The following is a 25,248-nucleotide window of genomic DNA, read 5'->3' on the forward strand; positions in this document are numbered from 1 at the left end:
ATTTATAAGAAAATCTAAAAACCCTATAAATAGATTAATATTAATTTAACTCTTAAATAATAATAAACATATTATTTTAGGCTAATTTTATAAATTTATTTAATTAAATTCCTATTTGATTTTTTTAGGTTTAGAATTGTAATTCTTTATATAAATTACACTTGAGTCCTCAATTTCTAAAACTTATTTATAATCAAATCACACTTGATTGATCATCCTATTTTAATTTCTAACTAATTGTTCTTATGTGTGTGGCTATTAGGTTTTCTAATAAGTTGGATCAAATATAAATCACAATTCTAAATAAAATTAGATTAAATTAATTAATTTATAGTTAATTCAATAATTGATTGATTTATATTTAAAAATTAAGTACAATGTTTAACAACCTATCATGATTCCCCAAATATTAAAAAAATCAAAAGTGGATTGACTTAATATTTTAATAGCTAATTACTTAATGTAATTATTATCCCTTCATAAAAAAATATTATGATTTAAATATTATAGCATGAAGTGTGTTTATTATTTCAAATCATGTTTGTTCTTAATATCATAGTCATTGATTCTTTGAATAAGAGTTGAAGTTTTTTACAAATCTCATTCCACCTTGTGAAAGAATTTACAATTAATATTATTTAAGAATAAATGAAACATTTTTTATAATTCATAAAGGGTGATAAATTCTCTCTTAATTACTTAAATGCCTTCATATAGTTCATGTTATACTTAATATCTGCTCATTTGTTACCCTTAATTAGAACAATGTGTAGTAAGATCTAAATATAACATTCCCTTTATAAGATAACTTAGTAATCTCAAGTCTAAAAATCACTTATACAACCGTTATATGAGTATATCCATAGACATATGTGATTTCTCTATAAAAAATTCTCAAATTAGTTAATTACGTGAACATGTCATCTACTAAGTATCTACAAATTAATTCTAGATATTTCTTATACCTTAACTTATGAAAAAAATTATTTTATTTCATAATTAAAAGAACATAATATCTATCAGTCTCAAGTCTAAGGATTACTATCTAAGATCATTTAGTAATCTCAAGTCTAAGGATCACTTACACAACTATCATATGAGTATATCCATAGACACATGTGATTTCTCTATAAGAAATTCTCATATAAGTAATATGTTATCTGATAAATACCTACAAATTAGTTATAGGTATCCTTTATATCTTAACTTATGAGAATAATTATTTTTTATCATAAATAAAAGAACATAATATCTATAATTCTCAACAGCTTTAATTAATATCTATTCTTAATAGAGTATTGAATATGAATATTTTAGAAACAATGCTCTGATGCAATAAAAATTCTATAATTATAATAACTTCATAATTTCTTTTGCAAAACATTTTTATTCCAAAGACTTTATCTTTACTCCAGATTCATTAATAAAATATTTAATTCATAAATAAAATATTTAATGAATGTTAAATATAAATAAGCCTTGTATTAATAAATTATATATATTTACATGAACAAATTTTATATCATGTGTAACCAACTAGTTGGCTACAAAACATATACACTAACAAAACATACACTTCACTATTCACTACAATAGTTGATTGACATCTACGATCTTGGCTAAAAAAATTGGTTGCCTTAGAACCAGGGGTGTCTTGGTTTTTTCACACGGTACATTAGTCATTAATGATTTTTTTAGGGTATTTTAATCTATTCAACATTTTAATAAACATTAAAATAACCAAAATATCCCTATGAGTAAAAAAAAAATCAATTGTTTCAAATAGAAGTATTTATGTATGTTTTTTTTAATATACATTACAATTACACGTGAACCCTTACATCCAAGAAATTTAATTCATTGGGATTAGGGGTATTGAGGTCTTTCTCTCTCTCGTTTTTTTTTTTTGTTAATTGTTAGTTTAGTTTACAATGGTGATATATTTAGCATTCAAATTATATTTTTTTAATTGGGAAAAGTTAATGGCACATAGGAGCTTTTATGTATTTGAGGTAGCATGTGGGAATGCTCGTAGTTGTAAAAAATGGGCTTTCACTGTATCATTTTATTTCTCATTAACTTCTTTTCCATAATAAGTGGCGTGTGTAGTCTAAATATTGTTGATTTATTACCAGTGATGCTTTCTTTTTTTCTCATTTGTTTATCTCTCCTTCCCTAAAAACACATTATAGTCCTCATTTTTATTGGTATTTAAAATCCAGTCTTTTTAATTTTAATTTTGTATTTTTTTTGTTTTGTCTTTTGTTGAATTTTTATTTGATTTTAATCTAACCCTTGGTTTCTAATTTGTATATATAATATGTCTTGATTTGATCCTTCTACTTTTAATTTTTTTTTTGTGAATGTTTTTATTACTTTCAATTTTATCCTTCAAATTAAGTTTATATTTTTTTTTCAATGAGAATAATAATGATTTCAAATTGGCCCATTTTCTTTTTATTTCTTATTGTTTTCCTTAGCTCTTTTGCCAATGTTTTTATAATTTTCAATTCTATCCTTCAAATCAAGTTCAAGGTTTTTATTTTTTCAACAACAATAATAATAATAGTTATTATTATAATAATATCCTTCAAATAATAATAATAATAATAATGGTAGTGATCGTAACAATAGTGATGGTAATAGTAGTAGTATTAGTAATTATATAAATAATAATAATAATGGTGGTGGTGGTGGTGGTGGTTTATTATAATGATAATAGTGGTGATGGTGATAGTAATAATGATAGCAATACTAAAAATTATGATTATAACATTAGTGATAATAATAATAGTAAGAAGAAGAGGAGGAGTGATGACAATAAAAGTAATAGCAGTAGTGATGATGATAGTTGTTATATTTATTAAAATAGTAGTAATACTAATAATAATGTTAATAATTGTTATTGTTGTTATTAATAATGATAATGCTAGCAATAATTATTGTGGTTATAATGATTGTGATGATAATAATGATAATAGTAATAGCAATAATAATAATAATAATAGAAATAGTGATAGTGATAATAATAATAATAATAATAACAATAATGAATTAATTAGTAATAATAGTAGTAATAGTGATTTTAATCCTCATTCTTTAAATTGATATTTTTTCAATCCTTTTATATGACTGAAATTCTTTTTTTTTTTAATTTTATTTGTTAATATTTAATTTATTGATAATTAAATTTCATGATTTTTTTTAAATAAGATATTTCAGGTCTAATGATTTTGGTTACAAATTTAAAAAATTAACATATTTAAAAAAAACTTTATATTTCTTTTTATTTTTTTTATTGAATTGTTCCAATTCCATAATTTAAGCTATAAGTTTGATAAAATATCTTGTACTGACTTAGTTCTAATTAATGTTATTATACATTTATCATGAACACTTTTGTATGTTTTTTAAATGCCATTTTAATACCTAAATATTATTTTTTATAAAAAAATAAAATAAAATCGGCCATGCGGGAGAAACACGCAACAAGGCTAGTTATTAACTATTATGCTATTCAATTCTCATTTTAGGATAAAATAAAAACTTAGTCCTTAAAGATTATGCAATGTTACAACACTCCAGGCCTTTATATGTTTTTTTCTTTAAATTTGTTCAGTGTGCGGTACTCTATTTTTGAATGCTTGTTTCCAGGATTCGGACTTGATGAGGCACGGTTCAGAGCAATCAGTCCTCCATGAACAGGATGGTTCTGGTGATGGTATTCCTAGATGATCATGGTTCGTTTTCTTATCTGGGACGATGGTGTGCCTGGTCTGCAGCTCCCTCTCTCACCTCCTTGCTTGCCATTCCAAACGTTACAATTTGTTCTTTTGGCGCCTAGATTATGCTGGCATCTCCCTTGAGATAGTTTCTTCATTCCTTGCTCCCGTCTATTATACCTTCTATTGCAACCCCAATCCACGGTTCTTTTATCTAACCTCCATATTGGTGCATTTGACATTGCAGGGCACAGCCATCAGATTTTTCATGTGTTTATTGTTCTAGCAGCACTTTCTCACTCTGCTGCCACACTAGTTATGATGAGATCACCAGCCTGCGCGCATGTTATGTAGGCATTTTGCACTAAGCTAGCTAATTGTTGACAGCATGTTTTTTCATGAATTTCCTCCCTCATGTTGCAAGACTTTCATTGTATTATTATAAATAAGTATCTTCAATTCTATTCAGAATAGAGAATAGTTACCTTACCAGAGAACAGCGATTCAATTCGACTTCGTGAACACATAATTACATGTATAAGCGTTGCAGCTGGGCAAGTCATTTCCATGGCTTTTTAAGAAACTAACTTGTGTTGATCTCCTGCAAGATCTTAAGGCACTTGTGAGGAATCCTATTATGATAATCGGACGACATAACAAGACATAACATCTAGGGCGATACTGTAACACATGCAAGTTACTTGGAACTTCATTTCTGAAGAACTTTGATAGTGTCTATCTATCATCCCTAAGATACATCCAGGAAAGTATAAATCCTCCGAGGTTATTGTGTTTGAATTTCACAACCAACAAAAAGATATAACACGGAAATTAGCCAAAAAAAAACTATAATAAGTGTCATGAGCTCTCCTCAAAATAACTGAGATCGTTCAATGGTCATGGTATGTCTTTCACATGCCAGTCTATCAGACCGATTCTCCCTCTTCCCTCGCTGCAATAAAACCAAACGTTATCAGAAAATATACACATTCCCGAGACAGATGATTATGTCAGACTCGGCAACATTGCTCTTCCCCACTCATTACAGGGGCCTTCAGTTGTTGCTTATTGTTTCTCTCGTCTCTTTCATTGCCACACATCCTGAGTCTCAAGCAGATTTCTTTCCAGTTTCCAACTTTGAAAAGTTCAGGATATTTTTCAACTTGCAACCTCAACAATATCAGCTTCATTATCGCTGTAATCCGCCCAACACTTGCTTGGTTTCTTCTCAATTGGCAAGCTATCACAAGTTTCTATTGCTACAACAGTACCACTAGTCTCTGGGAGCTCGGCAGGATTTTCTTCTATTTCGGGATTCACATCTTCTTCTTGATGTTCTTTCTCACCTGACTGGTTTTCAACTCCTACTTCAATTGCAGAAGTTTCAACACCATTCTCTGCTTCAACTTCACTCTTGTTTTCAACCCGAACATCAACAGAAACTAACATGGGTGTCTCTACTGAACTGACTGGAGAGGCTGGAAATTCATTTTGAGTTGCTTGAATACCGTTCAATAATGCTGGATAACCATTTGGTGACACGGGAACACTGGTTGGGGAAATGGGGAAGCCATTTGGAGATACTGGCATACCATTCGTGGTAGCCATATAACCATTTTGCAGCATTGAATAGCCATCGGGAACCCAAGGTTGGCCAGGCACAAATTCAGCAGCATGTGGGTTCATTATTCTAGGAGGGCTGAAATGATTCCCATCCCCTGTATGCTCACCATTGTTGAAGGTCGGCTTGTTACGAGGGATGCGATTTCCAGATCTGTTAAAACCACCAGACAGCCTCGGACCATATGGAACCCTAGCTGTTGCTGACTGATGAGGTGATCTGCGAACAGGATTGACATTAAGCATTGGAGGAATATTCACTGGTGAAGGAAGAAGTCCTCCATGATCTTTGAATCCTGGAATGGTAACTGAGCCAAAAACTGGAATTGTGGATGGGTTAAATGGTGGTGCAGCCGCAGAAAGTTTCTTGGTTGTCTCCTTACCAGTTTCTGTTTCGTCTTGCTTTCCTCCTTCAGTCGACAATGCCTTAGCATTTGTATTGTCACTAGATGGATCCAGAGTATTCACATCTTCTACCTCTTCATTTGAGATTGAAGCATCTTTTTCCATCAAACCAGAATTTTCAGTTGAAGTAGATTGAGGTTCCATATCAGGGGAAGCTGCTGGGAAACCATCTGATACTCGTGTTTCTGGCACTTCAGTTGGGGAAGAGATGGTATTTGAATCCTTGGAAGTATCCAAATTCTCATTACCCGAGAATGAAATATTTCCAGCTTCTGAGGTATTAACTTTAACAGCAACTATTTTAATTTCAGCACCATTGTCCTCTTTATCAGTGCGATCCTCAACAGCAGACTTCTTTCCTTCGAGTTTCTCTGTCGCCACCAAACCCCGTACTTCTGTTTCTTTCTTTTGATCGACATGACTTTTCATTCCCTCTGAAGCTGGAAGATGTTTCACTGCTTCAGGTTTCAGAAAGTTTTCTACCTCTGCAGCTTTTAATGTTGTCACCTCTCCTGATGTGACATCAGTTGCAGATGTCTCATTGCTACCCTGACTACTTGGTCCCATTGGAAGATTTCCTTTCGGCAACTGTTCTGCTACTGCTTTCACAATTGTCCCAGGAGGAGCCAAAGCAACTTCTTTATAGGAAAAGATTTTTCCAGCTGACTGCACGCTGATTGGACTTGCTGTTGGGGCTGCTTTGGCAACTTGCTCAGTTGAGGCAGGGGTAGCTGGGGCTGATTTAGGGATACTTGATTTCTCTGCTCCACCAGTGGAGGCACCAGAATTATTTACTTTTGTACTGAAGCTGGCACTCTTGACAAACTTTTTAGGAACAGGAACTGTCAGTCCAGTGGAAGCTGCAGGATCATGCGGTGATGTTTTAGGGGATGCAAAATGGTTAGGCTTTCCTCGGAATCTTGATGACTGGGGTAAATTCATGAAGTTAGTATTCAATTTGGCTAGGCTTGGCCTCCTTGAACCAGAAGATTTGCGACTTGTAGGTGAACGACCTTTAGGAACAGCTTCTTGCCATCCTTCATCTGAGTCTTCCTCTTGGGTCTTATCATCAGTCTTCAACAATGACTGATCTGGAAGACCAGAATCAGATTTTTCATTCCCAGGCTCTGCAAATTGAGTTTCAGATTTGTTTTCCTTATCACTTGAATTTTCAGCAATTGGATAAGTTGGTGACAATATTTCATCCTTCTGGTATTCATCCGAGACTGTCTCCCCATTTTGGCCTGGTTTGCCTTTAACCTGCATGATGAAAAGAAAACTTCAGCCATTATTTCAGAAAAGAGAAAAGTTAATATCAGTAGCATAAGCAAAAATATGCAGGTACAAGAGTTTATGACCTTTGCACGAGCTTTCTTTTGTGCTTCTCTTGCTTTCATATCTGCATCTGGTGTTATATAATCCAAAAGATCTGATACACTGATCCAATACAAGAAAATATTGCATAGAGTTGTTATTAACACATGATATCAAGGAATTCAGTACAAAAAGAAAAGAAAACTTGCTACCATGGACCATTATAAAGAGCATATTAGATGTCTGCTGATTGTTACCTTAAATGACCTTTACTGGAGATCGAGGCATCTGGCTTTGGAGTACCGTTGCGCGCGGCTTCTTGCTGCTCCAGAGCCTTTGACTCAAAATATTCAAGCCATGCAGCTGCATCCTGTAAAAGCCATCGTGTACAGATATAAGGAACAAGAATCACAGGAAAATATGAGATTTGACTATTGAAAATTGAAATATTAAACTTCATACTACCTGAGTGCGTAAATCCTCAGGTCCAAGTTTGGCCTGCAGTATTTGCAGAGTAGTCTGTTCATGCTGAACACTTAAGGAGTAAACTTCCATCAATGACAGAGCAATTGCTATGGCATGGTAGCTGGCAGCAGTCTGAAGAAGCCAGAAACGCGTTAAGACATGACAATGCAAGCTATTACCTTCATTAAAAAGTGGACATGTGCATACATGCACACACACAATTGGCAAGGGGTTGGATTCAAGAGGCAGGATTTCTGGATTTGTATATTCAATGTTTAATCTAGACATACCTTTTGAAATGTTATTGGTTTTTCAAACGAGTAAATCTGTTTTAGTCATAGATCCACTACTGCCTCTCAAGTCTCAGCCCTTCTAGTTGCCCCACTTTATAATTCTGGATTGTTTAATTTGGTTGCGTCTAAAGATATCCAAATCAACCAAGGATATCAAAGTTGAGAGAATAGCGAGTTCAATGATGGTAATATCATTTATTGAAATTCTAACTCTAGTCAGGCCCTTAACATTTTTAACACAACTATTGAATCAGTTTAACCTTCTTGTTTCATTTTCTAGGTATTAATTATTTTGAGTAGTGAAGGCTATCTGTAAATCACGGAAGAAAGACCATAATAACTTATGCTGTATAAGGAAAACAAACATTTTCTTGACCAAGCCTTGAAAGTCAGCCAAAAAGTAAGAAGCAGCCAATATAAGGAAGAGCTGGCTTGCCAACAGTAACTGGTGTGTATAGTACAAATTGGAGAGGATGATTATGCATTTCAGATTTTGTAGTATATAATTACTATTTTCTATTTTTTGCTTCTGATTGAAGGCTGTATGAATAACCAAACTGTTAAAGTTTTCTTATTGAGAGAGGAGAGGAGGAAAGAACTTGCCTGTATATGATCCGCTCCAAGAAGTCTCTGGTTACACTTTAGAGCCTCGTGAAGGTACCTAAGAGCAACATGCACGTTCCCTAATCCTTCTTCCATCATTGCTACATTGATATACGTCGCAGCAGTATTTGGATGAGATGGCCCGCACGTTAGATGCAAAAGATATAGTGCACGATTGACATACCTGGAAAAGCAAAAAGGTAGCCATTAGGGCATTTCCCTTGATACTGGTTATAACTCCTGAAAGAATTAACTATATTTCATTCTTATAGATATACTGCCTGCCCCACTCCAGCACCATAATTTTATTTTATTTTATCACAGGTTGGCATCAGATTCTTTGTTTTTCCAGCACAGTGTGTGTGAAAAATTCCTAAAATTCCTTTCTAAGACCCCCTTTTTGATGTGAAAGCTATTTGTCTCGATGTTGGTGTTTTGGTTTTCCTTGAGAGCATTTCAGAAACCTCCTATGAGATAATTAATTTTAACTAGTAAGGAATAATGGAAGCCCCAAATAACATGATCTTTTATTTGACAATTATATTTTCTTTCCACGATTTAAATAGATAGAAGTCCCTCTTGCCTTTAACTAAGGAGTTTATCTATTGTCCTACCAGTGAATAAAGTGAGACAAGCTTGAATTCTACACGCTAAGAACCTCAATAAAATTTTATACTCATCACATAGCACCATACAGTAGCCCATAGCACCACATAAAGCTATGAAAAAGTAGAGAGGATAGCCATTGTGGGACCAGAGTGAGGTAGAAAATTATTTTTTGGTTAGGAAAATATGAAAACGTACTTCAAGGCCAATTCCGTATGTTGAAGACGATAGTAAAAGACAGCCAGATCCCCGTAACTTTTCATTGTATCAGGATGATCAAGTCCAAGCTCCCTCTCATTAATATCCAATGCTTTTTGTTGATAAATGGTAGCCTAAATAAAGTGGAGGAGGTCAGAACAGAAAATCACTACACCAATTAGATGACAAGCAGAAATATATTAAAACATGTAATGGTGCGCTTGAATCTTGAATCTTGAAGGTACTACTTCAAAAAAAGTACAGCATACCCTATTTGTTATGGAAACTGCTCCCTTTACAAGTTTTACCTCACATGTGAAACTGCTACTTTACTCGATTCAGATTGTACTTAAGATACAAAAGAATTTCGAACTTTAATTGCTCTCTCCTTTTGGATTTCATGGACTTCATTCAAGTTGTCTTCTTTATTTATATTACTGTTTCAAATCCCCCCCCGCAGTAGCTAGGATTATCATGTAAAGAAGTATGGGAGTGAATTCTCCCTTTATCTAATTGTGATTCTCCATAAACAACACAAAATACCTAATGAAGAACATGGAAACGCACACCAGTATAGAACTATAGATAGAGTATTAGAGATCAGTATAGAACTCGGAGGTTCTTGATTTTTGGTAATTGCACAATGAAACACATTAACCTCATAATAAAAATACCAATCACATAAAAGCATAAAGTATTTACCAAACCTTCAGGAATCAAATAGCAATCTTGTTCTTTTACATACTGTAAACACTCTAAACTGTTTATATTCAAGCTCTTTAGGACTCATAGCTACGCTTAGATCTTTTTCAAAGTCAAACTCAGAGTATCATGTCAAGACAGGCATCACGAGGTGAGGTATCCATGACAACTAAACATGTATTAAGATTTCTAACCAAACTTAACTCCCAACTATTCTTCTTTCTCAGAGTTTAATTTGTATCCTTCTATTATTTCTTTTGCTTATCATCTTGAATCCATTTGTTTATGCAAAGAAAATTCAATATCCTTGATATATGTAGAAAAGCCAAGTGACAAGATAGTCCTTCTTCCACGTATAACAAAACTGAGCAAAATTGTGCTCATTATTAAACATGTGATCATCAACATGCCAAACAAACCAAACCAATTAAAAAAGGAGAAAATTGATGTTCAAATCATTTTGAGAAAGACAAAGAAGACATTAACTATAAATTCCACTATCTTGAGTTTCCCGAAAGTTTAAATAACAAGATACATGCTGCTGCTACTTATTGTTTGGCATTCAGTGGATGTATAGAAGTTCTAAAACATATTAAAGCTCGTACCTGATTAAAATCCCCAGTATGGTAGAGAACTACAGCCAGAAGACTGTACGCTCCCGCAGTCATTCGATGGTAAGGGCCACAGACTGACACGAGTTTTGACAGTGCCTTCAAAATTCAATATCACATATATGTTTACATTACTGGTTTTACAAATTGATAAGAGTAAGAAGTCATCTCCACAAGAAAAGTTATAATGTACCTTAGTTCCATAGTTTACAGCATCCTCCAATTTACCTTTATCTAAGGAAGTTTTGGATGATTCTAGCAGGGTACGTCCATCCGCAGATGAACATGCAACATGCTATAGGAGAAGTATATTGTCAGATACTACAAGAAAAATGAAAGTTTTAAAACTAGTTACTAGTATCTTTACCTTGTATACGGGGACCATGCTTATAATATCAGACCTCTTGAAAGGAGAAGCATTGTCCATATCATAGTCCCTGGGAAGAAGCTCAAGGCCAACCTGACAGAAGATGACTTCACTTGTAAACTTAAGATGGATTATTATACGCACTGTGAGGCCTCTCAAGCAGTAGCAGAAGGGTCATATATTCAAACCTTGTGGGACAGTCCACGAAGAATGGCAAACTTTCTCAGATCCTGGTAGCTCTCATGCTTCCACTGCCACCCAAACCTCTTTCCAACGAAGGTTTCCACCCACTTACACTTTAGTTTCTCATCATTTATGATATCTGAGTCCTCAGTTTCAGTTGAAGGCGTTCCTAACAATATATTTAGACATGATGCAATGCAAGCAGCCAAGTCAGCAACATCATTAACTGATGCCACAACAGCTTGTAAAATGTGCTTGTAGGCTCGGACAATCATTTCATGTATACATAGTGATTGCACGTGAGGGAGCTTGTCTGCAAGTTCAACCTAGAATGATAGAAGAAAAGAAAAAAATAATAAAGCTTCTGAATCCAGCTACATAGATAAGCCAGCTCTGATAGCATTAACAAAAGATTTTATTGTTTGGAATAGAAAATAACAAGACAGAACTTTCACAAAAAGTAAATTACCACGCGCCCCAAAGAACGCATCTGCAAACCCCGTGTATGCATAAAATCTGTCAATGTTCTTCCATCAACTGGTGAAAGTTCCAGGGAGCCAAAATCTGCCACCTAAGATATTGAAGCCACATGAAACACTCATGTTAACACTGAAACATCTCAGGATTCAAAAAAGAAATGTCAATTATCAAAAAACTAACCAGTTTTGGAAGAGCAGTGTCAGCATAGTATTTATATGCCATTTCAATCAACTCATCAGGTGTCTGCAAAATCAACATAACCACAGCAAATATGAATTTGAATATGATTGATTGATAAAATCAGAATACTGGAGGTTCCTCTTCTCAACAAGATAAATAAGCAATTATCACAATGATAATTATAAATAATTAATGTTAAATATTTAGCATTAAATATAAGCAAGTAAATATAGAAGTTCAAGACTCCCTGAAGATCAACTCTTGAAGAAATGAGTTAGTTATTTAAGTCTAGAAAAATACACAGAACAAAATTAAGCAGATGGATTTTCTCCTTGGCAATTAGTAAACAAACCTTGAGGTGAAGACGGGTTTCTGATTCTCTAAGTCGCAGATATGCTGCTTCAGGAAGCAGCTTTTTCCATATAACTTTCATTTCCTCATCTTTTTTCTCCAATTCCTCCTGATTAGTGCTATCAGGTTTCTTGCTCATGTCAAGGTTGTTACCAGCATAAACATCCTTTCCCTCTTCAGTTTTGCCGGTTTTGACATCAGTTTTCTTCTTTATCTCCCTTAACAATGCACCTTGCTTTCCAAGCCCCTTGACAGCAGGCTCAGGATTATTTTCTTCATTTTTCTTAGCCTCAGTTTTCCCCGCAGCTTGATTTTGCAAATGTTGAACCCAACATGCTCCTAGCTCCCATCTGATAGATTTCGTGTATCTACTGGATTCTTCCTGTAGCTTCAACAAACTATCCTCTAGTATTTTCCTCACCAAAGACCTGGCAGAGTGTAAACTTTCGAGATCTCCACCTTGTAGTCGCTGGAGTGTATTGGATGACTGGGGTGTCGATGACTTATGCAATAGCATCCTCATGCTGAAAAGTAATTTAAAGAAAATGACAATTAACAACTGAGGATGCTCTTATGGAACAATGGATTTTATTATAAGCCATCGAAGCGTAATTTCTCTGGATAGTGGGTCTGTTTGAGTACAATTGCATACACATATCCATGTGTCATTAAGAAACAGAGAAGAGTTAAGAGAAAACTGATCTGATTTACGAGGATTCAACAAATAAGCAGTTCATTAGGACTAAAACATGAATAAATGCGTGTCCTCAACAGCAATAAAGCGTTTGAAAAGAACTGACCTATTAACATTTAAGGCATTGGCGCCTCCTTCAGGGTGGTCCTCAATGGAAATGTCCTGGGGAATAGGATCCCCTTCGCAGTTCACCTCAGAAGAAACTTTAACAACAGCTGTGAAGCCACAATGTCGAACAACCACTACACCTAAAGTGGGAGTATCCTACAAGATCATAAGTCCACTTCAGCAACTCATACAACTACTTCAGGAAAAACATAATGAGCAAATGTAGCAATTAGACTACTCACATGAACAGTTGCACTTTCATCAGCAGTTATTCCCTTAAGTAAATTTCTCCGAGCTAGTTCTTCCTGTGACACTCCAAGAACCTGACACCCATCATTTTTATAATCCAACTTGGAGCTAGCATCTGACACATCTCTCGTAATGATAATAATCAAATCTCCAACTCTTTCCTCATGCAAAAACGACTTCACAGTATCACTTAAAAAGCACTGATTTTCAATGATACTTTTGATTGCTGCAACAGCTTTAAAAACAGAAACATCGACAAATAAACTATGGAGTAGAAAGGCTTTCCGGTCCCGAATTTGCCTTTCTTCTGCTGTTTTACAAGGCATTGTTGCCAAAATCGCAAACTCCTTCGCCCATGGCCTGTAATCATGTTTCCCATCTCTTCCTTGTCCTCCTCCATTACCTCCCCAATTCTCATCCTCCACAGGAAGTGGAGGAAAAACAGAAGGATTATCAGCAACAAGCGGTGGAACAACCCACGAGTTCGCTCGAAAACCATAAGGAAGGTTACCAAACTGAAACAAACAATTAACATAAAATACAAAATTAACAATCAAACATCTCTTATAGTCATATTAAAACCTAAGAGCTAAAGAGAAGGGAAGGCTTACTTTATTATGCTCAGTGAAAGCTTTCATAAGAGCTTTGTATGCCTAAAACAAAAAATTATGGCTTCAAAAACACCACCAGTGACTAACTTTGATTTTCATAGTAAAAATAAAGCGAAAACACACAAACGACATGTCAGTTTGGAATTAGAACTTACAGAATCAAAAAATCTGCTAATCTGCTGCAACAAACTAACCAAAGAGCGACAAAGAAGAGCGCGTTTTCCAGCTGGATAGAATCCTTCCCGAGAAGCAACAATTGTCATTGGCTTCCCACTGCAAACCCTAACCTGAATTTTTCCATTTCCAAAAATATTCCTTAATTTTAAACCAAAACCACTAAAAATCATACTATTCATAAAAAGCAAAAACTCTCACGTCTATCTGGAAGAAATCATCTTCCGTTTTATCTTCAAGGAAAGGACGACTCGATCTCCTGATATCTGAAATCAACAAAATTCAAAAAAAAAATTATATTAAAAAATCGTATGTTTTTGCATAATTGTAGTTGTTATTATTATAATGAAAATGAAAGCTGACATTGAACCGGCGGCGTGAGGTGCGAGAAAGAGAAGAATTCATAAAACTGGCCAAGCCGTGGCGGCGGGCACATGGAAACAGCCGCATCCGCTTTCTCCATCGCGTCCGTACAAGCATCCTTGCCACTCTTGTTCACGATTTTCTTGTTATCTCCGCCCGTCTCAGTCGAACAAGACTCCTTTGAACCTCCGGTTCGACCCGGTGTTTTTGTCGGAGAAGTGGAAGAGGCGCCAAATGAGGTGGTGCAGGCGACGATGTCGAGGAGTCGGTGGATGTGAGCTATGGATTGTTCTTCTGTGTAGTCCTCTGCAACAGAAATTTTGAATTCTCGTTAAGCAACAAATCGGGGTTGTTTGGGTAGCAGTACGCTGTTGGTGGTGCTTAGTGAGATAGAGTGGGTGTTGAATTTTTGACCGTTGATATGAGAAGCTTACCTTCTGTAATGGTGAGGTGGCAGGGTTTGAGCAAGATGATGTCCACTGAATCTTTGAGTCTGGGTCCCCGCACCTGTGAGTGTGGTAGGAGTCAATGAGTTTGAGGGAAAAAGAGCCGTTAGCACTCCAATTATTGTTTTTTTTTTAATATATTAAAACATTTTAAAAAATATATATTTTTTATATTAATTAAAAATACCTAAAAAAATGAATTTAAAGTTAAAAATTCACAAAAAAAAATTAGTGTGGGGTTAAGAGTGTAAATTAATTAAAATAGAAGGGCTAGTTACCTCGTGAGATAAGGAGAAATTGGTCAAGTGGCATGTCTCGACATTCACACCCAAAAGCTTTCTTACATCCAAGATCCTGTCCGTGGAGATGCCCTACAAATATATGGAACAAAAAAAAGGCCTTACAAACCAAGCAGAAAAAATAGAAAATGTATAATAATAAAACAGGAGTACTATCGAAATATATACCTACCAAAAACAACAAAACAAATATGAAAAAGCAGAAAAAAATTAATAATTAATTTGACAAAAGAAATTATATTTTTTTTGGATCAATAGAGATATATTATTCTTAAAGTCAATATAACTTAATTAATTTTGAACAGTTTTTTCTTTAATTTTTATATTATTTAATTAAAAACTCAACAACAAAAAAACTATGAAAGTATTAACTCCAAAATTTCTAAAACTTAAACTCTTAAATCTTATGCTAATATCACCAGTTAAGAAAAGTAGTTCAAAGGGTTGAGTTTTGGAATTAATGAAGAAAAACTATAACGACAGGGAGGGAATACTAGCTAGGAAAGTACATTTACCTTGAGAGACACTTGAGAATCGTCCGGCGTTTCAACGGTGACTTCTATGACAGTAGGCAAAACTGTACATTCCATACAAAATCAGCAAGACCCAGATTCAGCATTCTCAAAATAAATAAATAAATGACAATAATTCAGTCCATCGACTTGCTCGCATTCATATCATATGCATACACACACAGAATGTTTTTATCTAAGCAATCTAGCTAAAAGGTCCAATTGGTTGCAGAAAGGATAAGAAAATGGAAAAGAAAATTTGTGAGCCATACATTTTCGATCTTATAATAAAGTCAATAAGATAAAAAGATAGCCATTGAGCATAACACACGCACGCATAAGAGTTGGATTTTCACTTTTGAAAAGAGAAAAGACATGGAAGTGGAAAGGAAATATACATGTAGATATATAGAGAAGAAGAAGAAGAAGAAGAAGAAAGTAATATGATGACTGATGCAATGAATATATATATATGATAGAATTAATAAACCTTTTTCTTCCTTCTTCTTTTTCTCTCCTTTAGCTTTATGAGGCTTGGCCTTTCCAGTCTTGGGAGCCATATCGTTGTTGCGAATGAAGGAAAAGAAATATGTTTTGATTGGTTATATAAGAACTACTCCTTCAATTGACGATAAAAACTATATCCCAGATTGAATTTATCGACTAAACTTCTCTGCATGGAAAAAAAAATTACAGAATCTTTCGTCGAACACTCATAAGAAAAAACCCCAAGGAATTAAGAAACAAATATATGTGTAGCAAGGACAGTAAGCACCAAGAAAACAAAATAATAATGCAAAAGTGCAAGATTTCTTATTCTTTTTTAATAAACAGAGGGATAATTAAAGGAGGGGAGATAAGCTAGCTAGCAAGCATGCGTAACCAGTTCATAGCTCAAGCAAGAAGCTGCTTTTATATGGTGAGGAGAAGGATGGGGACAGATAGAGTAGAAGAAAAGAGAGGGAACTGAATTGAAGTTTGTGTAGGATATTGGTGAGCATAATAAAATCTTAAAGTGAAAGGAAAACTTGGGACATGGGCTAATTAAGGAGAATATGAGAGAACGAGAGAGACTGCTACTGGGAAGAGCATATAAAGAGAGAGAGAGAGAGAGAGAGAGAGAGGGCTTGAGAGGTGGATAGGATAAGGTAAGCCAAGTTCTTTCTTGTACACAAGCGAGCGTAGCACAAGAATGTAAGGTAAACCATTTCAGGCCTCTCATTTTTCTCTTTCTTTATAACTTGCCTCATCGCTTCCCTGCCATCAGAACCCTTTTTCACTCGTTCTACGTACTGTGCAAGTTTGTCACTGTAAAGAGTTAATTTAATTATGGATCGTCATCTTTCTAGATTTTACTTGCTGGCATGACAGTTTGGAACCTATAAACGTGTGCCAAGTGTGTAGGAACATATCTTGTTGAAGTTGTAGCTAAGAGTTGGGCTGTGTTTGGTGCTAGCATACTGGTCTAAGCAAGGAAAAATGGGTTTTCCATGGAGTTGATATTTTACTCGTAGAAAATATTTTCTTGTGCCCATGTATGGTGAAATTCTTACTTAATACCAATTCTTTCTACGTTCAATTTAATGGTTGAGGAATGATAGGGTGACAGGTGGACTGAACCAATTTCTTTTTATTACCAAAATCTTATTATTTTGCAAAATAAAATAAAATCAGATGTATGTTGTCTAGAAGGTGGTGGGTGCCCCAGAGCCCAACAAGTTTGGTGCTCTTCGTTCCCCATTGGGGCTTATATATAATTCTTATCAGGCCACAGGTTTTAAGGAACGGTGGATTCAGGTATGCGAACAGCATGCAGCTCCTCAAGTGGCACTGAAGCAACATCAGGAGTTTCTGGACAGTTACAGACATCTGTCTGCTGCCCCTCAAAGAGCACCTCAGCTGGCTCTGCATGCGGTTAAATTGATTCTGATGGGGCCGCGGATAAGAAAAATCGAAAGGCCAGTGTTGATGCTGTCGGTAGTAATAGTGATTGGTATTATGGTAAATATTGTTTTAAAAAAATATTTTTTATTTAAAAATATATTAAAAAAATATTATATTAAAAAATTTCCAAAAATATTTGAAGGGATTCTTTTTAAAGGCCAGAAAAACCTCTCATGTTTCTCATAAACTTGTGGCTCACAATTAAAAATTGATAAATAAAAATAGAAATATTAACAGAAACAATCCCATCAATAAATAAAATTTACAAACAAAATATTATCTCATTATATCCTCGGTGTTATACATTAGAGGTGAGCAAAAAAACCAACAAACTAATTAAATTTAGAAAATCAAAACAATCCAATCATAAAAAAAATTAATTAAATTGATTAGAATATTTAAAAAATCAATTCAAATTGGTTTCGATTTCATAATTTTGAAATCAAAAAACTGATCGAATCGATCTAGTTTATATAAGAAATAAACCAAACCGAAAAAATCAAACTGAACCAAAAAGAACCTATTAGAAGCTCTAAAAAATGCCCAGAAGACAATATAATTTTCAGTTTTTAATATAAAATAATCAAACCGAATTGAAACTGGTCAGTTAGGTTTTGGTTTTTAATTTAAAATAACCAAACCAAACCAAATCAGTCACTTCAGTTTGGTTTTAGTTTTTTTATATATTTTACAAAATTTCAATTTGGTTGTGTATATAGGTAAAAACCGAACCGAAAATATTCACCTCTAGTGTATACTGACATAAATTTTTCTTTGGTGTATACCAAGGAATTACAATATAAAAAGAAGGAATAAAAAGAATAATCATTGTTACAGATGGTTTTAGCAATGAAATAAACTCATCGTTAATATTCATTGATATTATTTAAGTTATGATTTAGCAACCTCCCCCGATCTTCTTCTTTTTCTTCTTCTTCTTCTATGCGAATAATAGAAATCTCTTTTATTTCATCACAAATCAAACTCTCATCACAAATCAAACTCTCATCACCACAAATTCAGTTATTCCAACACTCAGTCTATCAACATCCCTGTTGTGGTTAGCTTTTTTCTAGAATTCCCTACGTCAAGTAAGTAAAACTACCTTTTTTATTACTAATTTTTTAAAATGTTAATTTTTTGACATTTTGATATAGTATACGTAGTTTGTTTGTGTGTTTACCTGTTTTATAACTCTTTCTCATAGAAATTTGTTGTATAAATGTATGATTTGTAAATATTATGGTTTTTTAAGATTTTAAAAAATTATATTTGTTTGTAATTTAATGAAATTAATTTTAATTTTGAAACTAAGATGTTTTCTAATGAAATAAATAATGTCTTATTTAATAGGTATGTTTTATATTTTATCAATTTTATTGTTAAGTTGAAAATTTCAATATATATGGCGAGATTTATTTTGTAGAAAATTGATAATCATTTAAAGGTGCTATTAAAATAAATTAAATAAATTTGAGTTAAACCAATATTAGCTAATTTATGTAGTTCATACTAGATAAGTTATTCATGCATTGTCGTGGGCTACTTTTAGAAACGCGTGCTACTTTTAATTGTAAGACAATTAAAAAAAAAAGAGCTTTTTAAGCATGCAATTAAGAACAGATAACATTAAAAGGTATATGATTTGACTTTTAAACAACAAATAAATAACATATAAAGAACTTGTTTAAATTGACTTGAATTTCATATAAGAATCAAATTATAAAATGTAAAAATATATTAATATAACATAAGTATTATTTGACCAACTCAAAAAAAAAAGTGGCATGATTAATAATAAGATTATGGAAGCCTAACTTTTAGGTGAGAAGTGAAGTACGAGCAACTATTGGTCATTAAAGAGTAACAAATGCTTGTCAACTTTTTGTTGCTACAAGAACTTGAATAACTTAATTAAGTATCTGAAAAAATATTTTATGTATTCATCTATATATCTAGACCTAATATATAAAATGAGCATGGTATATACCTCAAACACCAGCCTTAAAAGATAAATTCCCTCTCAAGAAAAAACAACCTAAGAGTACTTAAAGCCTTTAAACTTTTTTGAGTAAACATTGGCTAAATAGTTTTCTCCACAAGATTCAGCATATACATATATATAGCGAAAGAACTTATAGATATAAATCGAAAAACTTATGCACACATCTAATTAAACAATCTAATAACCATTGTATAAAGTAATGAAAAAAATACATCAACAAGAAACAAAAATGAAATTGAGAAAATCAAGAGACAAATAAAGATCAAGATATCTAATATTTCAACATTGGTAATTTACATGGTTATATTTAATGAATTCCTCTATCAAAAAAAATTTGTAATAGAAAAACATATAAAATTTATAATAAAAACCAACACACACAAAAACTGCCCTAAAATCTAAAATCCATCCAAAATAAAAATTCTTCTCAAGCTTAGAATTCTTGCTTTAGGTGTTTTCAAAGTAATTAAAAAAATCTAACATAACCCCCTTTATCTTGGAACCTTTTGACACAAAAATCAATTGTTTTGGTGCCCGGAATCTTCCTTAATTGCCATTTTCTCTTTCTAGGCTAGAATTCAGCGACTCCCTCTCTTTCCTTCCAACATAAAAGGATTGGAAAAAAAAAATAAAGTTAGGTACCAAAATGCATTGTCTTGAAATTCAAGGAATTGATCACCTAATATCTAAAAAATATAGAGGACTAAAATGAATGTTACAATAAAACTTGCAACCCACCCCTCATGTTACCTGAGAGTTTTACTTTAGTCCTTTAGCTTTTAATTCAATCCTCCCTCCTAAAAAAATATGTAATTATAGGCTAATTTGGATTCAAATAGGTTAAATCACACAAAAGAAAAGTTCAAAGACCAAAATGAAAATTATCAAAAAAATACATTGTTTTAATCCACAATGAATTACGAGAGAATGTACATTATTTTTATGACAGTAAAAGACTAATGCATTTTAGTTTTTGTTATAATAAATAATTAATTCATGTTGTCTTCAGTATTCTATATGTGTTTGGTATAAGTAATAAATAATTGTTTTTGGATGTATTGAATTTTACTTGAAAGATTGCACATGATAAATTATTGTAATAGAGTTAAGGTTTTTATTAATTATGTATTATGTAATATGAGAAATATTAGTAGAGATGATATTAGATATCATATAAGAGGTATCAAAATAAAAAAAAATTATGTATTTTTTAACACAAAGACTTTATGTTATTATGCACCAGGATTTATTAATACTTTGTAAACAACTTTTCATTAGTTCAATCCTAAAGGTCTTAAAAAACAAGTTTTGGACCTAAACGCAAGGCATGAGACCTTGCACAAGCAATGCACCTCAACTCAAATGCTAGGCATGCAACCTAGTGTCCTTGGATATAGAAAACACACTTAAACATAAGCGCTAAACAACACACCTAACACTCGTGAGTTCAAGTACCTCACTTGCACCAACCATGAGATGCATACCTAACTCTACCTAGACATTGCCTTGTGGCCTAAACCCAGCACTTAGACCCCTAAGATTTTTTACTAACCCAAGTTTTTTAGCCTAGATCCTACTTTATTTACACATCTAGGTATCTTTCATGGCTTGCTATATTTTAATCTTATTAATACATATATAAGGGTATTTATCCCTCATTAATTTTTATGTAAAAGATATTTATCTTTCATTAATGTTATAAATATGAAATGATTTTCTAACCCCCTTCCTCAAGCATAAGGATAAGGTTTAAGGAGTATAAATACTTCTTGGACAACGTATATAAAAGGTTTATAATTTTCATTATCAGCATGGACATATTATTTTCTTATGTGACACTTATTTTCATACCAAAACAAAATAAAAAAAATGTTATTCTTAGAATTTAATATTATTTTTATATTTATTATACTCTTTATATAAAGATATTAACTTAAATATTTAACTATTTCCAAATCCTTGGAATGTTTTGCAAGTATTAAGATTCTTAGATCAAGTTATCACCTTCCTTTTCTATAGAGAATGGATCTAACAGAATAAACATTTTATTTAGTCCATTATTTAACCACTAGAAATCCTTATTCCTAAACCCTTTGAGTTTTGAAACATCGCAAATACATAGAAAGTTATTATGGTTTGGCTTCATTTAATAACTTGCTAAGTTAGTATAGCAGTTTATTCAAAAATCAAATGAATTACTATAACTCACACTTAGATATATCTAATCTACAAAATTCAAATTACTATTCTAATTTCTGGATAGGTTGTAGGGCAAAATTAACTAGTTGATGTAGTAATTTTTTAACCTACTCAATCCCTACTGATGTTGTTTGGATACTCATTACCAAAATTAATTCTTAAAAAAACTTATTATATAAGTTACCAAGTTGTGTGTTCTCAAATTGTCAATATCAATTCAACGTATCGTGTGTCACTAATTGTGATTAAAGTTTCAAAAATAATGTCACAATTAAGTGTTTTTATTTTACTTTCTGCACATTACATTACAATTATATAATATATCAAAGGATTTAAGAAAAGGAACGATGTGTTCTGTATTTTTTTCTCCCTACCAATCAAGAATTCATATGAATAAACCATCTAGGTGGTGGCCAAGTGGTAAAGACTTGGGACTAAGGGGTTTGCTCCCTCTGTGGTCTCAGGTTCGAGTCCTTGGTTGCTCATATGATGGCCACTGGAGGCTTACATGGTCGTTAACTTCAGGGCCCGTGGGATTAGTCGTGGTGCGCGCAAGCTGGCCCGGATACCCACGTTAATCTAAAAAAAAAAGAATTCATATGAATAGTGATTTTTTTCCCCCATGTTATGACAGCTTTTTTCTTTGTAATTTCATTCTTTAAAGTTGTATTAATGATTTTATGTGCTACAGTTTACTTTACTGTGCTCGCTCTAGCATATTCAAAGTATCAAGAAATATTCTAACCATGAATTAAAGAGTGATTTTGTGCAATAAAAATTAGATTGTTGTTGAATATAAAATTAAAAAAACAGAGATCAAATTGAAAACAAAGAGAAAAAGTCGTTGAGAAATGTTTAGCAAAGAGAAAGTGTCTAGATAACTATATTTTGATAATGTAAAATATCAATTTTGATGTTAATAAATTTATCGTTTTAAGGTGAGTTGATGACATTACCTTTTAATAATGTCTAAAACAGTAGGCATGACAATAATTTTTTTTCTTGTAGTTTTTTTTTTTAGTGATTAAAAGATGTGTTTAAGATTGAAAGAGGGTTTATAAAGGTGAAAACAAGTTGTAAAATGAATTTTAGAGTCTACAAATTCGGACCATATATGGTTTTTCAATCACTGAAGAATGATAAATCTCTACCACAACAGACGACATGTTATTCATTTAAAACATAATTGGAGTAGGCATGCAAGCTTAATTTTTTTATTTAATTTTTTATTTAAATTTTAATTAATATTCTCCTTTTTTATTTTTGAATTATTTTTTTCACTTTTTTTAAAAAATAGTTAATCTTTTTAATTATTTTTTTATTTCATAATGCTTCATAATGATTATTGTAATTTGTCTTTAAATTTTTTTCCTCTTATATTTTATAAAAATAAATTGTTGAATGAAGCATAAATGATTATCATTTGTTCTTAGCAATCATATTTAACATCTAAGATAAAATAAATAAAAACATATAAAAGAAAAGGAAAAACTGGGATGAAATATTCGGAAGTGCATTTTTTTCATCTATCAATATATAAATAAATTTATTTTATTAAATGTAAACAATATTTTCTTGTTTTTCAATTAAAAATAAATCATAATACTAAAAAAAAATCTTAACACCAATAATTTAAATTAACTTAGAATTTTTCTTGCAATGTAAAGTACGTTTAGAAATATGACAGCGATGATGATTTAAAATATTTTTTATTTAAAAATATATTTAAATAATTTTTTTAAATTTTTAAAAAGTTATTTTTAACATTAATCCATTAAAATAATTAAAAAAAAAATCTAAAAAAACACAACTTAAACCTCGATACTAAACAAGAAAGCGCGTATTATAAGACTATTACAGTTCAAGTGAATGAGCACGGAAACAGCAATTTGCATTTAAAATCGCATCACTGTTTCTTCTTCTTCTTGTTGTTTTCACACTATCAAGCATAGCAGCTGTATGCACAAATTGTACAGAAATATAGAGCTGTGAAAGCATATACTGCCAACGATAGCTTCTCACAGAACAATTAAATTAAGCCTATTCTTCCTTTGAGACTGAAACTATAAGAAAGAAACAGAGAGGAATAACCACAAAGGCCGCAACCTTTAGCAAGTCCTCACTCTCCTTTGAGATCACTCCAATCCTTGACCAATCTCCACTGTACCTGAATTTGAAACGGCACTACATCGGGGAGGTAGACATGGCTTCCCTAACTAATCAAACTTCTGTAAATTAAGAAAAAAAAAGCACCAAGAGTGAAGAAAACTTACCCAGCATCAATGAATCCAAGTCCGAAAACAGCAGCAGCAGACTGTGACAGAATATTTTTAGGAACTCTCAGAGGAAAAACAGGCTGTTCCTGGGGTCTTGAGTTCTCAGACGGTTCCTTTCTTTGAGCCAATGCGGTGGCAAAACGTTTTCTGCCATTCTTCTTCAGGCGCCCGTGATGAGAAAGTTTGAGGTTGATCAAGAAAAAGCTCCTCTTTATGGCCACCATTTCCCCGGCTATCACATTTAACGTGTCTCAGATGTCCCTGCCTCTCATGTATTTACACGAGTAGACTATCTTATCCTAGTATCTGAACAATCCAAGCCACAAACAAAAGTTTATATTTTTTTATTAACTTAGTCCTCATAATTTAATAATACCAATTCATTAGTCCTCATAAGTTCAAAATTATATTCTTATTTCCTACTATTTAAATCCTTTTCTTTTCAATTGCAAATCCTTTTTTGCCAAAAAAAAAATGAATTTATTTATTTCCAAAAAATTTATTCAAATAAAGCATCTTCAAAATAAAAAACATATTATTCACAATTAACTAATCAATTTGTTTTGATAAACAATACAAGATTAAGTTATAATTAATTATTTGGCTCGCTGAAAATTATATTTTTTTTTAATAAAAAAATAAACATGCAAGATTTGTTGACACTTTATTTATATAAAAAATATATGTATAAATCTAAAAACTTATGTATATATATAATTAAATAAATTGAGAATTATTTGTGTTAATATATATAAAAAATAATTAATAATAACAAAACATATATTTGAAAAAGTTAAAGAGCGAATGTAGATTGAGATATTTGATCTCATAATACGGGTCATCTATTTGATTGTATTAAATAAATATGTTTATTAAAATTATTTTTTTATTCAATCAAATGATAGTATAATTAGACACACATAAAATTGATTGAATAAAATTAAAAAAAAATAATATTTTGTAAAATTGTACCTAATAGAAATACTTTTCAAAAAAAATATTTTTTTAAAATAAATTTTAATTATATAAAACATAAAAAAATCAAAGCTGAATTAGAATTATCTTTTTCAAAAATTAAATATATATATATATAATAATTTAAAAAACCACTATTTAAAAAAGGCTAAATATAAAAAATAAGAATCATAGAGAAATGATATTAATTTAAATATAAATTAAAAATTATTTTTTAAAAAGCTTGATTTTTTTTAAAAATAAAAAAAAAGGTTAGAGATGGCCTCCTCACATAACTTATTTTTTAAAATGAA

The 25,248-nt window shown here is 32.1% G+C and overlaps 2 protein-coding genes across 3 annotated transcripts; both read right to left on the reverse strand.

Moving 5' to 3' along the window:
* Window positions 1-4,399: 4,399 nt before the first annotated feature.
* LOC105131877 (clustered mitochondria protein-like) lies at window positions 4,400-16,657 on the reverse strand. The gene is made up of 23 exons (XM_011035058.1): window positions 16,047-16,657; window positions 15,560-15,621; window positions 15,024-15,116; window positions 14,734-14,806; window positions 14,300-14,605; window positions 14,138-14,202; window positions 13,918-14,049; window positions 13,763-13,804; window positions 13,145-13,666; window positions 12,901-13,058; window positions 12,102-12,624; window positions 11,750-11,812; window positions 11,559-11,660; window positions 11,095-11,415; window positions 10,907-10,999; window positions 10,733-10,834; window positions 10,534-10,638; window positions 9,227-9,360; window positions 8,423-8,606; window positions 7,527-7,658; window positions 7,319-7,431; window positions 7,106-7,184; window positions 4,400-7,007 (listed from the first exon to the last, which is right to left on the reverse strand). The coding sequence occupies exons 1-23, from the start codon at window positions 16,114-16,116 to the stop codon at window positions 4,881-4,883; spliced, it is 5,601 nt and encodes a 1,866-aa protein (XP_011033360.1). The 5' UTR covers window positions 16,117-16,657; the 3' UTR covers window positions 4,400-4,880.
* Window positions 16,658-23,574: 6,917 nt separating this feature from the next.
* Window positions 23,575-24,264, reverse strand: LOC105131878 (uncharacterized). Of its 2 annotated transcripts, none has more exons than XM_011035060.1 (2): window positions 23,978-24,264; window positions 23,575-23,888 (listed from the first exon to the last, which is right to left on the reverse strand). In XM_011035060.1, the coding sequence occupies exons 1-2, from the start codon at window positions 24,202-24,204 to the stop codon at window positions 23,840-23,842; spliced, it is 276 nt and encodes a 91-aa protein (XP_011033362.1). In that variant the 5' UTR covers window positions 24,205-24,264; the 3' UTR covers window positions 23,575-23,839. The 2 variants fall into 2 exon arrangements, with proteins under 2 accessions (XP_011033362.1, XP_011033361.1); XM_011035059.1 differs by having other exon boundaries at window positions 23,575-23,871; window positions 23,978-24,261.
* Between the last annotated feature and the right edge of the window lie 984 nt (window positions 24,265-25,248).

Source organism: Populus euphratica, unplaced genomic scaffold, assembly GCF_000495115.2.
Source record: "Populus euphratica unplaced genomic scaffold, PopEup_1.0 scaffold73.1, whole genome shotgun sequence".
Taxonomy (NCBI): domain Eukaryota; kingdom Viridiplantae; phylum Streptophyta; class Magnoliopsida; order Malpighiales; family Salicaceae; genus Populus; species Populus euphratica.